We start from the raw sequence: 15,333 nt of genomic DNA on the forward strand, positions 1-15,333 counted from the left end.
CCACAGTATTTTCACTTCTACTGACACAGAAAGGCTTTGCTAAATACTTGATACTGACTTCAGACACCATCCCAGATTGAATTTTCAAGAAATACAAATAATGCTTAACCTGCAGTCATAAACCAAGGAACAGGCAGCTTTACAAGAGTATAGAAATTCTCAAAGTTGGTTTTTATTCTTGTATTACAGGATTAAAACTTGTAATACAAGTCTTAAAACAAGAATGGAAAGCAGTCAAAAATATTGGAGGATATCCAGTTTGCAGAATCACAAGCATGGAACCACCTGGATTCAGCTGTAATTCCAACCAAGCTCTACAAATATTCAAGTTCAAAAATACTCTTTATAAAAAATAGCACATCCTGTAGGTAACTTCTAGTGCTAACTGCTTACCTCATTAAAGCATAATTTATTATACTGTTGAAGGTAAACTCCTTAAAACTGTGTAGATATAAATGGAGACTGTGGACACTTCGGGATCAGTCCTCAGATAGAAAACCGTCTCCAGACAGCTCAACTGGGCTGTTCTGTATTTTGCTTTGAAATAATACAAGAAAAGTTGTTAGATATCAATACCCAAAGGTAAAGCACACCAACCCTCTTAGTAACAACTGACCTACTTTCTAAGTTCTAGTTTAATATTGGTAATAGGTCCAGCACTTGAGTTCATTTGCTCTAGCAAATGAAATATCTCTGCCTGAAGATTTTATATAGGAAAAATTCAAGCCACAAAAAACCCAAACAGACCCAAACCACACCACCTTATATACTCAGCAATGGATTAAAATACAAATTCTTCTGTCAGGAGTTTTCTTGGTGCTAGACCTTTTGAGCATAGCCATGGTTTTACTCCACCTCAGGTCCTACAGTTCATAAATGGTGAAATATCAACACATTAAGGTATCTAGTTGCCAGATACAAATCACATTTACTCATTCTTACCACTATAACATTCTGAGAATTAAAACAATGGCTTTCTGGGAAGCAAAACATGTGGGAATGATCACTACTAATAACCAGCTGGGAACACAATCAACTTTATGCCTGTAAGAATTAAATACAGTTGGACTGGAATTGGATTTGCTGTATTCAAAAATCAAAAATTAAGGCTCCTGCACTTCTTGCTAAATTCTACACATTGTTCTGAGATATCTAAACATTTAGTTCAAGAAAGATTATAGTTGTAGCAATCACTGAGAAACAACATGACTAACACTTAACAAAACTGAAATTATGTCCCCATTCTACCTTTCCCACCCTGCTCATCTTATCAGTCTGAGAAATACTATTCTAATTTAGACATTTCCAACTGGCAAAATATAGATCAAGAAATGCTGAACAATAACATTTTCAGTGACAACAATCCTGTTACTCAATTAAAATAAACTAGTCAGCAAAGGTTAGATGAGAAGTGACTAGTGGAAAGGATTTCACAGGAATATAAGTACCTACCCATGTTTAAAATTGTGATCTTGAAAAACTCTTGCTCAACTGCCTCACATAAGGCACTTCCCTGGTTTGAACTGAAAAGTTCTCAAGTTGTCTCCAGTTGCATCTTTGAATGTGTCCAGGGTCATTTCAGTCCTAACAAAAATTAGCAACTCAGCTTCTAGAGCTTAACCAAGTTCACACCATAAGAGAAACCAGGCATTCTTCTGCCCAGCACAGCTCAGTTTTTAACTAAAGTAACTAGAAGCATGAACGGGCAAGTTTTCATTTGTCGATATTCTCACCCACTCTCATTAACAGAAGTTCTCAGGGAGAAACCAAAGCACAACGAATGCACAGGATGCCACTGAAGAGGATCACTCCTTCCTATATCACTGCCAAGTGATTACAACTGTCACCTTGAAAGTGCAAGACTGAGGTTCAAACCTTCCTGTCTCAGAGTTCATACCATTCAGTGTTGCTGGAGAGCACTGTCATTTCCAGATCAATTATCCCATAAACTTGATTTCATTGTCTTCCCCTCCCAATACTGTTGACTTACCTCTTCAGAACTCAAGACTAATCTAGAAAATGGTCACAGAGATCTGAGGGTCAGAGTCTAGAGACTGTCTTAACTCAGTGCCTATTTTAACATAAAACTGAATAACCATTTAAAACAAAGGCAGCTCTTACTTGGTTCTCAATCAGAATTGAGCACATACATTCCAGAGATGATCTTAAAAGGAAAGCTGCTTCTTACAGGCCCAATGAGGTCCGAGATGTTTATAGCAGTCCCTCTCATCAGTATTTTCCCACTGCCTAGCCCTTGTAAAACCATTACAAGCTGCCATTAAATGCACCAACACTGGGCTTCCTAAGTGCACACCTTGGTTTGGATCCTCTTCCTGAAGTAACTCTCCCCAGGCAAAGTCTTAGACATTTTTCAGGTTACTCAAATTAGATCTAATAGAAGATCTAAGCATAAGAATTTAAACTCAGTATCCAACTCATTGCACTGCAGGCAATTTCTAGTTATCTGTTTCTGATTCAACACATTGATTAGGTACATATTCTATACTTATATAAAATATGTATGGGATGCAAGGAATTCTGTTGGAATTCCACTTTTCCATTACATAATCCTGGTTTTAGATATAATGCTCTACTAAAATATTCTATAGTTAGGCAATGGATGCATTAGTCCCACATCTACCTTTCCTTTTAATTAAAGGGATAAACCCTAGAATATTAAGAAAAACTAAGCTCAATTTCTACTGAAATTAGAACACTGCTGATTAAATGAGGCAAACAGTAAAAGCTAAAAAAAGTACAGCCTAGACATCAGTTAAGCACTTCAGCCAAGAAAAGCAGAGCCTGGATTATTGTGATAGTGGTAGAGCACATCTGAATGTCCACTTAGAGCATCACCAAAACTGCCCCAAACTAAAATATTTTATTTAGCTCAACCTCTAAGCAATCAAGTGTTGCATTAACTGCATTGTAGGCCATGAATCTCTGCCAATCTGGTAATTACATTAAGTGTAACTGACAATACTTTAAGTACCATAGATTGTTGATAAGCTTTCACATTAGTCATTTATTATCAAATTCTGAATACCTAACAATAATCCTTAGATAAATGCAATGACATACATACCATGAATAAGCCCAGGACCCTAAGGTCATATCAATGAATACAACTGCAGACTTTTAAGGTGTCAACCAAAAACATATTCATCCTGTTTCAGCTTAAATACACTGACAAATGCAAGAGGCACAAGCTTTGGAAGTCAATCTCAGAGAAAAGTTCTCCAGGGTACTAGTTAAAAAACTCACTACAACACTTCTTTGGATCACTGGGGATTCGGGTTCTTACTGATCTTCTCAATATGGCTCAGTAGTTTCAACAATGCAGATGGATTATATGGGAAAAGATTTCTTCTCTGCAATCTAGAAATAGCTTCTTGCAGTTCTTCCAAACATTTTGTTGATTTGTAAAGCATTATTCTTAGGGGAGCAATGTTATCTGAAGAGACCACACAAGTCAAACAGGATGAGGTATGAGATGCTTTTTGTTTCAGGGGCAACAGCTCAGACTTGACTGTATTCCTTTTATCGTCTGTGTAGCTGCAACCAGTTTCCTTCATCCTTGCTTCACCTTGATTATTTAAAGGCACCTGCTTTGTGTTTACCAAGCACTTCTCTCCATCTGATTCAAATTCAGAGTCTTCTGAGCTGTCATAATTAACAAGGCTTTGAAGAGATCCCGGCAGAGAAGTATTATCAGTGCATATCAATGAGTTAGACTGGTTAGACTCTGCAATTTCGTTATCACCCTGTTCTATTCTAAACACTAAGCAGTTCTGAGAAGAAGCCAAAGATTCCAGAGTCTGTGGTTCTTGTTCACATGCATTTTGCAAACTCTCACCAGTCACACAGCTTTGCTTTTCTTGATAGGTTGGCTTGACAGAAGGAATTGATTGAGATGTGCCATGCTTGGTATCAAAACGGTCACAGACACTTACAAACTGATGCCAGTCTTTTCTAAGAAGCTTTAAGTACCTCACCAAGTACTCCAGAAAGCAAGTTTCTGAGGAAATCAAAAAATCTAGAAGTACTGTGGAATCAAATGCAATTTTTTCTAGAAAAAACAAAAAGATACAGTGAGGATTATATCCACCTGCATGTGTAAGGAAGCTCCAGGTTTCTTCTTTTTGTCTTAAGTTATCAGCAACATCCTGCTGTAACCTGAAAAATAAGTCATGAAATGGATTAAGTTCAGTGGAAGTTTACAGGGTTTTTAAAAACCAGTCCAGAAAATTGTATTCTTGCTCTTACTCAATTTGTCAAAAAGTAAAAACTAAAAGAGAAGTTTTTATATTAGAATGAAAAAGAATAAAGGCATGTGGGGCTAGGAGATCAGATAGTTTCAGAAGCCAAAGCACTTAAACCAGGCGTCCTTGAACAGAACTCCTCCTCAGAAAACATTCTGGAACAAACAAAATTGCTGAAAATACATGAACTGGTTTTTAATATTTTTGCAAACCTGAACACAGATGAACTTTCAGGATGCTAAGCACACTGGAAAAGAGCAGCCAACTTTTATTTCGGTGTCCAAGAAGAATTGTGTGTATCTAAGGAACTCCTTGTGATGTCTTCACATTGGAAGTTTGTGAGACCTTTCATAACTTAGGAATCTTGTATTCACAATGAAGCACTGAATGTCCAGGACAGGTTATTGAAGAACACACTTCAGCTCTCAGCAACAACAGGTTTTACCACCTAGCTCAAATTAACATGGATCCAAACCTTATGTGGCTATTTTGTCAAAAGTCTCTGAATTCTTGAAGCTTAATTATAATAACCCATTCTTGTCAAACTCTCAGTGATGAAAGGAAACAGTCTTGCCTTTTATCTGTGTCTAACCACTATTTTAGACTGTGAAGTCTATTGTTCTGAACCACAGGATAAAGTATTCAATATGAAACTGTTGCACAACTCCCTCACTTCAACCCAAAAAACACTTGATCAAATTATTAGCAGAGTTAACTGCTCTTATATCACACATTATTACAATGTCCTGAGGTTTGGGGTTTTTTCAATTATTAAATATATTTTTTCTTTACACCAAACTCATCAATAGAAATCACAATATGTAAATCACAATAACCTCATTAAATTACATTTCTTCATTGTTCTGTCAAATAAAATGCACACTAACCTATTAATATTTAAATAAATGAGTAGCAAAGCTTTAGCAGCTTCCCACATATCATCATCTTGCTCTATGAAAACCAAGGAGAGCCATTCACAGTGATGTACAATGGGGTGAGACTGTGGGGAAGACTTCAGATGACTTCTCCAGAACACCAACAGATGGGACATGGAACTCTGAAAGTCTCCTGAAAATAAAAACAAACACAATTGACCATGAACTTTGTTATACATTTTTTGTAGTTTTTTTAAATTAACAGTGCATAGCAGTTTATGAATGGAGGTATAATTCCTTTGCTCAACTGATTGTTGGTACCAAAGAAATAAATATTTTGCAGAAAACCATAAGCACTTACCTAACCTTAAATTCAATATCAATGTCTATCATATTGAACTCTAAACATGTCAAGGTTAAGTAACTTGCAGAAAATTAATTTCCTCATTAGACACAGGACTTCCCCTGCCAGACAGATAAAATCTAAGGACAATCCAGTCACCTAACAGCATTCTTTATTTCCTTGGAGCTCAAGCAAGAATCATCACAAGTGACCTAGAAATTTTGGGTACACCAAGACGAATGCTCTCACACCTCAATTTGCAGACTAATGAGCCAGATTACACCACCAAAATTTGCATGTATCAGGAACCTTACCAAAATGTGCCTATACCTACACAGCGTGGATTTACACTTCCCTTTTGCTCCCCAATTAAGTAGCTTCATTGGTACAACAAAAAATAAAGAAAGGTGAATTGTCATCAAGCCAATGGCATCAAATCAAGGTCTTCCTATATGAAATAATAAGGGAATTGCAATGTTTTCATGGGATAGAAGCTAAACGCCCCCCCCAGTGCAATTCACTGTAGAAATTAACTGCAGTGATCTCAAGTTGACTGAAATAATTTGTCATTTCTACAATCACACAAAGTAAGAAGCTTGTAGTATAGCTATATTCTTTATAAAAATAAATTCTTCATAGATGATGTTTTCAAGTAGACAGAGACTTGGAATAAAGGTACCTTCATGAGATGGCCTCAAAACCTTGCTGAAAGGATTCATGTAAGCAGTGTTTTTCCTGCAAATATTATAAACACTGCATGGGATCCATTTTCCTGGATGGGAAAAACACCTCCAAAATAATGCCTTTTTTTGCAGTAAAAAATAAAATATAAAAAATAAAAATAAGTTTGTGTTCATATGCCAGACTCTTTCCCTTAATTCAAGAGACTTACTTCTTAAATACTAATGACATAATATACTATGTGCTATGTACAAGTAGTATACACTATGTTGTATGGCACTGGTACCAGTTTTTCATGTAATGCTGCATACATCCCATGCTCAGGAAGCAGGAAAGATGTAGTGACATATCTTTACCCCAGAGGTACTCCTTCAGTAGGAACTCTAATGCTCCTGGAAGTACACTATGGCTTGAGGAGCACACTTGAATCATTTATATAAACAGTGATCATTGCTTTTGAAAAATTTCCTGCAACAGAGGGATCCATTTTACTTACAAAACCCTCTTTATGTGGTTTTCTTTAGTATTTGACTATAAAATTTGCTTTTCCTCTTTGAAAATAAGAGGAACAGCAAATTGTCTTTATTATTAATCGTTACTATTCAGACTGAAATTCCTTCCTAGAAATCAAAGCTATTTGGAAATGGCTCTCAAAACTTAAATTAATTTAAGTCACTGTATTTCACGTTAATAAAAAAAATATAAGATCAAATAGCTTCCTGGAAGGGAGGTTAGCATATTAAAGCACTTTGGTGCTTGTTTTAACCACTTAAATTTCAAGTCACTAAAATAAAAGCATTATTGCTTTCAACCTAAACTTCCTCTTGACAGTTGTGGTAGTTGAATCTAATTAAAGAAGTCATTTTTGTCATGAATCTGGAAAAGGGGATTTTTTTTTCTTCAAGAAAGCGTTTTCATAGCAACTTCTAAAATAGATTTAACCTACATTTTTCTGTTCACTTGTTCTTAGACAATCTCAGTCTCTATACATTTTTCAGAAGGTTGATCATAAGCAAAATATTCTCTACAATACTTAGAAAACTCTGAGAATGCAACAGGCATCACAAAAAGTGTCAGATTCTGTCTTAAAGACTGGTTTGGTTTGGAAGGTACTTCAAAGATCACATACCCCACACTGAATGGACAGTGACAACTCCCACTAGATCAGGTTGCTCCAAGCCCTATTCAACCTGGCCTTGCACACTTCCAGGGATGGGGCAGCCACAGCTTCTCTGGGCAACCTGGGCCAGTGTCCCACCACCTTCATCATGAATAACTTCTTCCTAATATCCAATCTAAATCTCCCCTCTTTCAGTTTGAAGCCATTATCCCTCATCCTATCACTACACACTCTGGTAAAAAGTCCCTCTCCAGTTTTCCTGCAGGCCACCTTCAGGCACTCTCAGGTCTCTCCAGAGCCTTCTCCCCTACAGGCTGAACAACCCCAACTCTCTCAGCCCATCTTCATAGGAGAGATGCTCCAGCCCTCTCATTATCTTTGTGGTGTCCTCTGGAGTTGCTCCAAGAGGAAGTATCCTTGTGCTGGAGACTCCAGAACTGGACACAGCACTGCAGGGGGACCTCACAAGAGCAGAGCAGAGGGGGAGAAACCCCTCCCTTGACCTGCTGGCAATGCTGCTTTTGATGCAGCCCAGGGCATCCTTGGCTTTCTGAGCTGCAAGGACACATTGCCAGCTCATGGTGAGCTTCTCATCAACCAACACCCCTAAGTCCTTCTCCTCAAGGCTGTTCTCAAGCCATTTGCTGCCCAGCCTCTCTTTGTGCTTGGGATTGTCCCAGCTGGGGCCTTACTGAACTTCAAGAGCCACAGAATCACAGAAGACGTGCATCATGTGGCTCTCAGAATTTGAAAAGTGGGAAGATGGGATTCCAGGAACAGCTCTCAGGCAAAAAGCCTCATGCCACCTCCTCACTATAGAATAGGAGAAGCTACTAACTGGCTACCAGCATGATATGGCAATGCATCCTCTCCCATCAGGAATGCAAGTTCCACAGCATTCCCTTGTCATCCCACTGCCTGCCTTGTGGCACTGCCCTAGCACAAGAGACGGATCTGCTCTTTTACTTGTATGATTCATCTGTTCAACAGAGCAAACACAGTCAAGTGAGCAGGGGTGAGAAGTATGCCCAACACCTACTAATTCAAAGGACTAGACCTGTAAGTCAAGATGAAGAATACAACAACTATACTCTGCCAACTCCCACAATTTTCCTGTCTCTTACTTTACAGCTTCATTATTTTTGCCATTTCTTCTACTGCTGGTTTTGCCCTATGACATTATTTATCTGACAATAATGTCTATGTACTTACCTTGTTTAAGGCACTAAAGCTCTACCTCCACATCAGAAAACAGGAGTGCTACCTGCAGCTCCTTTTAGTTACCCACCCTGAACAGAGTAGATGCTTGTGCTATGGGCTTTGCTTTTCCAACTGGAGAAAACCCAAGCTGGCTTAATTATTTCTGCTATTAACACATGCTCTTCACAGGAAAAGTTTTCAATCCCAAATGCAGCTGTTTCAAGCCCCCTACATTGCAGGGCTAAGGAGAGGATAAAATGCAAGCAGACAGCTAATTAGATAGGACACAGTGATAGCAGGTTTCTTGGGTTGGTCTTCTCTTTCCTCCCTCCTGCCACCACTGACTCAGCTGAATTCTGTTTGCAAACTTAATGAGCTGTGACTACAAAATCAGAAATATTTTAAACTCTTGCTGCTTAATGTATCCAGTCTTGCTGCTTTACTGTGTCCAGTTCTGGACTCCCCAGTTCAAGAGGGATAGGGACTTAATTGAGAAATTCCAACAGAGGCTACTAGGATGATGAAGGGACTGGAACACCTCTTCCTCTGATGAGGAAAGGCTCAGAGACCTGGGGCTGTTTAGTTCAGAGAAGCCTGAGAGGGGATCTTATTAATGTATATAAACAGCTGAAGAGCGTCAAGAAAGAGGGGCCAATCTCTTTTCAGTTGTGCCCTGTGACAGGACAAGGGGCAATGGATACAAACTAGAACACAGGAAGTTCTACCTCAACATGAGCAAAACTTGTTTACTGTGAGGGTGATGCAGCACTGGGACAGGCTGCCCAGAGAGGTTGTGGAGTCTCCCTCTCTGGAGACTTTCAAGACCCATCTGGATGCACCTCTGTGTGACCTGCCCCAGGTGGTCCTGCTCTGGCAGAGGGGTTGGACTCAATCTCCTGAGGTCCCTTCCAACCCCGACCACTCTGTGATCCTGCAATTCTGTAATGAACAAAAGAAAACAAAAACTATTACCTTTGATTTCAGCTTCTGCAGCAGAGTTCTGAAACTTGAATTCCAGTGCTTTAAGCACAACCAGACTTAAGGCTCTGAGAACAGTTTGGTCAGACCCACGCTGAGCATCACCTCCAGGAGGAGCATCCCCGCCCCCGAAGCAGCTGGTCTTTCCACCCAGTGGGATCTGATTGAGCCAAGTCAAATTCATCACTTCCAGAACAGCATTACTCAGCTCCAGCATATCTTCATGTAAAGGTGGGTTTTGTGAGAGCAGTGATCCACTTTTAGCATCTTCTCTAGACTTGCAAAGGACACATTTTTTAAGGAACATAATGAACTTCTTCTTGATTAAATAGTGAACTGATGAGCTAATGAGGTTCAGAACATAAGAAATTTTCAAAAACAATACTCTCTGGCACCTAAGAGGTATTTCTAATTCAATTCTGGAAGCCAAAAGTTCTTCAAGTAGATCTACAAAACTGATCAAATTGTTTGCAGCTTCAGAATAAGGTGAAGTATAGTGGTGACTGTCAAAACGATGGAACAGAATGAAATTATAAAATCCTTCAAGGACAGCATCAAGAGGAGCCAACAACTTCTGCAAAATACCTACAGCAACAAGAAAAGGTTACAGTCACCTAAATCATCAAACAAGCAGAAAGCAGGTGATTGTGACTATTCTCAGTTTTAAAGCACGTTTAAGCCACTTCATTTTTAACAGTACTTTGCCAACCTCGTTATAAGGGAAAAAAAAAAAAGTGTTCTTCAGACAAGCCACTGTAGATGAGATTACAAGTAACATTTCTCCCCCTAGTGGGTACTCGTATATCGATACCACCACAACATTTCTACAGTACCTGCTTTGGGTAAAACTTGGTCTTTCAGTATGTCCTTGATAATAGTTGTAAGAGTCCACAGACATCCTGCTACCCGGGCTTTTACAGGGAATTCTGAAAGAGTCTTCAAACTGAAGTCGAGCCAGGTGACATTTAACGTGTTCTAAGAAAAGGAGTTAAAACAACAATCACATGTTCTTTACAATTGCTCTGCAAATTAAATCATAATATAATGATTTATAATTATACATTCATCAGATTCAAGCGTAGGCATAGACAGAACACAAGTAGGAAAGGAACAATATATTTGTCCAGCGCCTTTAAGTATATAGGCCTCTACTTATAAACATGAAGTCACACATGCAAGCAGCAGAAATGATCTGTAATTCACTAACTCATTTTTTTAGCTGTGAAAAGTGATGCTATACTCACCTCTTCCTTCAGCTGGAAATACACAAGAGATGCTAAACTTTTCGAAGCCATATGAGACAACAGCTGATCATAGCTACAGAGCAGGCAAATCTGCAGGTGTATAGAAAGAAAAAGTATCAAAGACATGATCCTTTATTTTGTTCCTCCTTTCCCAAAAGTCTTTCAAAAGTTTATAAAAACTTACCAATTTTGAGTCAATTTTTGCCTCCTTCAGAAGGAGGATAAAGATTTCACAGTACTTCTGCCTCATACTGAATTCAATTTCCTGGGTCTCTGCTTTATCAACCATCATCTTGATCAAGGTTAACTGAAGCAGCATCACTTCTCGTGGACAGAATGAGGGGTTCATGTTTGCAAAGCTATGTGATATATCATCTGCTGTAGGGACAGCCACTTCTGACATGTCAGTTTCCTGGTGGCTCCTAAGAACACCACTAGTAGATGGCAGATGTATTGGAGGACATGCTTCATCTCCTTCTGGTGACAGCTCAACACACAGATTAAGCAAAGAGCTATAATGATGGCTTTCCTTTGCTAGTGGAATGCCTACCAGTACATCCTTATACATCTGCTGCAGAAGAGAGATCTTCATTGTGAGAACATTCAGTGCTCCAAAAAATGCTGTATGTCTTCAGTGACTATCCTTGGTCACTGCAAATCAGCTTTGAAGTGATTTTTTTCCAGTAAGAGAAATGAAATTAGGCATTTGTCTTCTAAGTTACCTAAAAACAAATATTTTGCTGTTACTGGACAGACAACTAGAAAGATACAAAAGAACAACACACATTTTTAGAGTTAATACTATCATTATTAAATTTATTTAAAAATAAATTCACTGTTCAAAAAAAGTGTGATAGTTGCACAGAACTGTCCCAGTGAGACATTAAAGTGATAAAAGAATTATCATGCCATTAAAAAGTTTACATTTCCAGCATTGTATCACTGCCACTAACACTAATTTGCTCAACTAACAAAACCAAAGCTGAGTGTTATTAGGATCTACTTCTGAAGGACGCTAACTTGGATCAAATCTTTCTCTACATTGTTAGAACTACTAAAGCCTCATTGCTTTTGTGACAGATTCCTCGAAAAACAGGCACAAAGTTTCACCTGCACATTTTCATCTGAACTGGCAACATTTATTGCTCCACTAAGGCTGGACACAGCAACGCCTCTCAAAAAAAGGAAACCAAAGGACAGAACTTGCCTTCTGCTGCACAAGGGCTCAGGGTGAGCAGTGTGACTACATAGGAGGGGAGAACAGGGCTCTTAATAAGGAGGTCCGAGTAATTCCTTTACGTGCACAGTTCTTAGTCTAAGCACCTACATCTTGAAACTCAAAACAGTTTCAGAAAACACAAAGGATCAACAACACCACAGGGCTGGTCTCAAGGGCCCAGAGACTGAGAAGTTTAAAACTAAAAAAAATACTTAAAAAGTGTAAAACTTATTAAGAGCTAATAAAAATAAATACTTAGCCATACTCAGGACATCTATACAAGAAATAAAAATCTTGATGACCATGTTGATAGAACATCTTTCAGTCACAACACTGGAACATTCACTATGGCTTAGAGAGTGGAGCTATTAAGGATTCAAATCTTTTTAAAGTGTCAGCACCTGAACACCCACAAACCTTGTAACCACTGTGGAGCTGGCTAGACAGATATTTTATCTCTCCAGAAAATAAGCAGGATATACTTAAAAATATCAGGGCTTCTTTTTCACCCACCAGTGAGGTTAGTTTGTAATATTAATCTTTTTAGGTCAGTTTTAACATGTTGTCTAACCAGAACTCTTTTAAGTAAAGAAAACCAACCAAACTCATTAGCTTTATCTACTGTGATCTTAGAAGTGGGACTTACATTCTTTACAGGAATTTGCTTTACGCATGCTTTAGGTCTGGCATGATCAGCCCCACAGACTTCCAGGTAGACTCCTGAACCCATCTGTCTGTAGTTGGCTTTTATTTAACTGTTACATTTCCCCTTTCTTACCAATAGAAGAAAACAGCTCAGTCTTCCAGCCAGTAAGAAATTCTGAAGATCATCTACATGCCAGTTGCACATGGCTCCCAAAGCCACAAAGGTTTAGGGGTAGCCCAATATATGCTACCAAGAGTCCTCATTTTTTCCAACATTGGGCAGTATTTCCTTCAGAAGAGAATCTAAAATTAGAGAATAAGAAGATGCCTGCAGGGAGTGATCTGCAGTTCACTTTAGTGTGGTATTTTTGAGAACTCAGCACTGGCTGACCTGGCAAGTCCAAAATATCACAGTATGTTCCTCACCTAACCCCCACCTGATGGAGCTAAGAACCTTCCTCCATCCTTTCCCCTCTTCTGCATTTTCAATGTTAAGAATAAATCTGATGCTTCAGACAGTGAATTCCTCCTTCATTTGCAGAATCTATTTGGAATTCTACTCAAGGTGGAAATTTATGACCTGAAACCTCATAAAATTTCTTTAGAAATCACTGAATATTTTATATAGCTATTGTTCCTATCTTTGAGTTTAATTTGTTCCTGAATTAATACCTAATAAAGTAAAATTATCTCAACACATTTACTTGTATTCAAGATCAACTTGAACTATCATCCTACATGGGAAATGAACAGATCTCTCATGCAGAAATTCATAAAATACAGCACAGTTTTTAAGGCAGAAGAGATTTAGAACTCCACTGGGACATGAACTAAGAGCCTTTACCTTCACCACAAGATATTGGTTGTGCTTCCCTGATCCTACCATACTACATTTAAATTATACCATTAATTTGCACAAGAATTTACAAAAACATTTATGTCTAACATGCGATGACCATGAGTAGAAATCCTTAAAGGAAATGAAAGGTGAGGGGACTTATTTATAAGAAATTTACTTCAAAGAAGGGGGAAAAAATGTCAGACAATGACTACATTTGTTTCAGACACGGTATGAAAGCACAGTGAAAAGCTCAAACCTGAAGAGTAAAAAAAAGCAATCATATTCATACACAAGAAATTACAAATTTCAGCCCTTAACTGTATTATTTATTTGAGTTATTTCTGACAGCATCAAAAAACAAATTAAGGTAATGCCTCACAAAGTCAGCTTTCTGAATAAACAGGAAACAGTTCTAAAAACCTTGAGAGAGCCTGACCAGGGACAAAAGACAGAAAGGAAAACCATAAAAAAATCACAAATTTCCATGACCACTTTAGTTAGGCTTTGAAATCAAAACTACAGTCAGCTGGAGCTGCAAACAGAATGAGAGAAGAAACATGATGGAATATGAAAGAAAGAGCTGGAGATGAGAACTCAGGTGGCAGCTGAAGCCTGTAAGGTTTAAGGACCAAGAAAGTGAAATTTAAGTGGTTTCAAATGCCTCCAGAATATCCTAAATCAAAGGACATTTCTATGCATATTTTTACAAAGTGAGATTCTTAATTTAGCACAAAGTTGTTGACAGCATTGATTTGACTGCACTAACGTTGCTGAGATGACATTTTACTTTAAATAACACAAATGGCTTACAGTGACACACAGTTACTCAGAGATCTTAGTGAAGAGGCATGATTAGAAAAAGCTATTGGCAAGTCCATGTATTAGTCTTTCCCTGTTCTATGTACACTATTAAATGTTAATTGCATGAGTAGCAACTGTGAGAAAACAAACTAATAAAAAAAAACCCACTATTTTCATTTAAAAACTTAATCAGACAAAAGCAAAATTAAACCCCAGTCAGGCAGTTTTGGGTATGAATCTGAAGGATCTGCATCTCCTTACAACGCAGTGGTTGAATCATTTAAGAAACAGACTTTGGACTGTTGGTACCTGCAGTGACTTCATAGGCTCATCTCTCTATAAAGAATATGCTCCTGATAAGTGGTGAAACACTGTAAACCGCTCTAAAATAACGTGATTTCCTTCGAGATGTTGCAAATAACCTCTGCTGCGAGAGGCCCCAGCCGGTCACTCACACCCAAGCACGCCAGGTGCCCGCTCTGCTCCTCTGCAGGCACCTCTGGGCAGCAGAGACAGGGCCAGGCAGACCCAGCCCGGCCTCCCTGGCCCCTTTTCGTGCCTCCGACCCGCGCTTAGAAACACCAGCCCGGCGTTACCGGCAGCCAGACCGCGCTAAAGGCGACCGTCCCGCCTCACGGGGAGGAGAGCCCGCACCGCCCTCCCCGCCCTCCTCCTGGAGGCCCCGGCGGCCCGCGCGACCCCCGCCCGCCGGCACCAAGGCCAGCCAAGGCCTCCGCGCCTCCTCCCGCCCCCCAGCCGGCGCGGCCCCGCGCCCCCCAGGCCAGCTCCGGGCCCCCCAGCCCGCCTGACCCGCCCACCTCCCGACTCGCCTCAGCCCGGGGCCCCCCGGGCCCGGCTCCCCTCAGCCCGGTGCCCCCTCAGCCCTCCCGCCGCCGCCGCGGCCCCGCCCCCTCCCGGCGGCCCCGCCCCGTCCCACCCGGTTGCCCAGCAACCGCTGCCAGGCAACCGCCGCGACTCACCCGCCCCCGGCGGGCCGGCCGCCGTAAGGCCCCGCTCCCCTCCGTCAAAATGCCGGAACCGCCGCAGCCTCCCGCCCCCCCCCTCATCCCTGTCGCAACGCTCCCCCCCCGCCCCGCTCCGCCGCGCCTTTACGGCAGGAGGCG

General features: G+C 40.1%; 2 protein-coding genes across 8 annotated transcripts in view; both read right to left on the reverse strand.

The window, feature by feature from the left end:
• CERS3 (ceramide synthase 3) overlaps nt 1–4,178 on the reverse strand; it is a 52,071-nt gene extending 47,893 nt beyond the window's left edge. Inside the window, exon 1 of one of the 4 annotated variants that reach the window (XM_051628282.1) lies at nt 4,109–4,178. Coding sequence is in view for 1 of the 4 variants with exons in the window: in XM_051628279.1 (XP_051484239.1) it covers nt 394–398 (5 nt within the window). In the remaining 3 variants the exon portion in view is untranslated. Of the gene's footprint in view, nt 1–393; nt 467–3,264; nt 3,296–4,108 lie in introns of those variants that run through there. The other 3 variants (XM_051628283.1, XM_051628281.1, XM_051628279.1) reach the window with 3 other exon arrangements.
• LINS1 (lines homolog 1) lies at nt 458–15,222 on the reverse strand. 4 transcript variants are annotated; one of them, XR_007890410.1, is made up of 8 exons: nt 12,701–14,840; nt 10,888–11,425; nt 10,704–10,793; nt 10,293–10,434; nt 9,454–10,044; nt 5,150–5,330; nt 3,086–4,176; nt 458–537 (listed from the first exon to the last, which is right to left on the reverse strand). XR_007890410.1 is itself a non-coding variant. In XM_051628278.1 (8 exons), the coding sequence occupies exons 3-8, from the start codon at nt 11,293–11,295 to the stop codon at nt 3,282–3,284; spliced, it is 2,307 nt and encodes a 768-aa protein (XP_051484238.1). In that variant the 5' UTR covers nt 11,296–11,425; nt 12,701–12,870; nt 15,190–15,222; the 3' UTR covers nt 2,772–3,281. The 4 variants fall into 4 exon arrangements, 3 of the variants coding, with proteins under 3 accessions (XP_051484238.1, XP_051484237.1, XP_051484236.1); XM_051628278.1 differs by lacking the exon at nt 458–537 and adding an exon at nt 15,190–15,222 and having other exon boundaries at nt 2,772–4,176; nt 12,701–12,870; XM_051628277.1 differs by lacking the exon at nt 458–537 and having other exon boundaries at nt 2,772–4,176; nt 12,701–12,856; nt 14,519–14,840.
• Between the last annotated feature and the right edge of the window lie 111 nt (nt 15,223–15,333).

Source organism: Apus apus, chromosome 10, assembly GCF_020740795.1.
Source record: "Apus apus isolate bApuApu2 chromosome 10, bApuApu2.pri.cur, whole genome shotgun sequence".
Taxonomy (NCBI): domain Eukaryota; kingdom Metazoa; phylum Chordata; class Aves; order Apodiformes; family Apodidae; genus Apus; species Apus apus.

What these genes read in the sequence shown, in the direction of transcription:
- LINS1 (XM_051628278.1), bottom strand. Translation starts at nt 11,295, where the DNA reads ATGAAGATCTCTCTTCTGCAGCAGATGTATAAGGATGTACTGGTAGGC. An exon ending in CAAAAATTGACTCAAAATTG is followed by an intron (nt 10,794 to 10,887) that starts GTAAGTTTTTAT and finishes ATACACCTGCAG; the next exon opens with ATTTGCCTGCTCTGTAGCTA. An exon ending in TGCAGAAGCTGAAATCAAAG is followed by an intron (nt 5,331 to 9,453) that starts GTAATAGTTTTT and finishes TTTTATTTTCAG; the next exon opens with GAGACTTTCAGAGTTCCATG.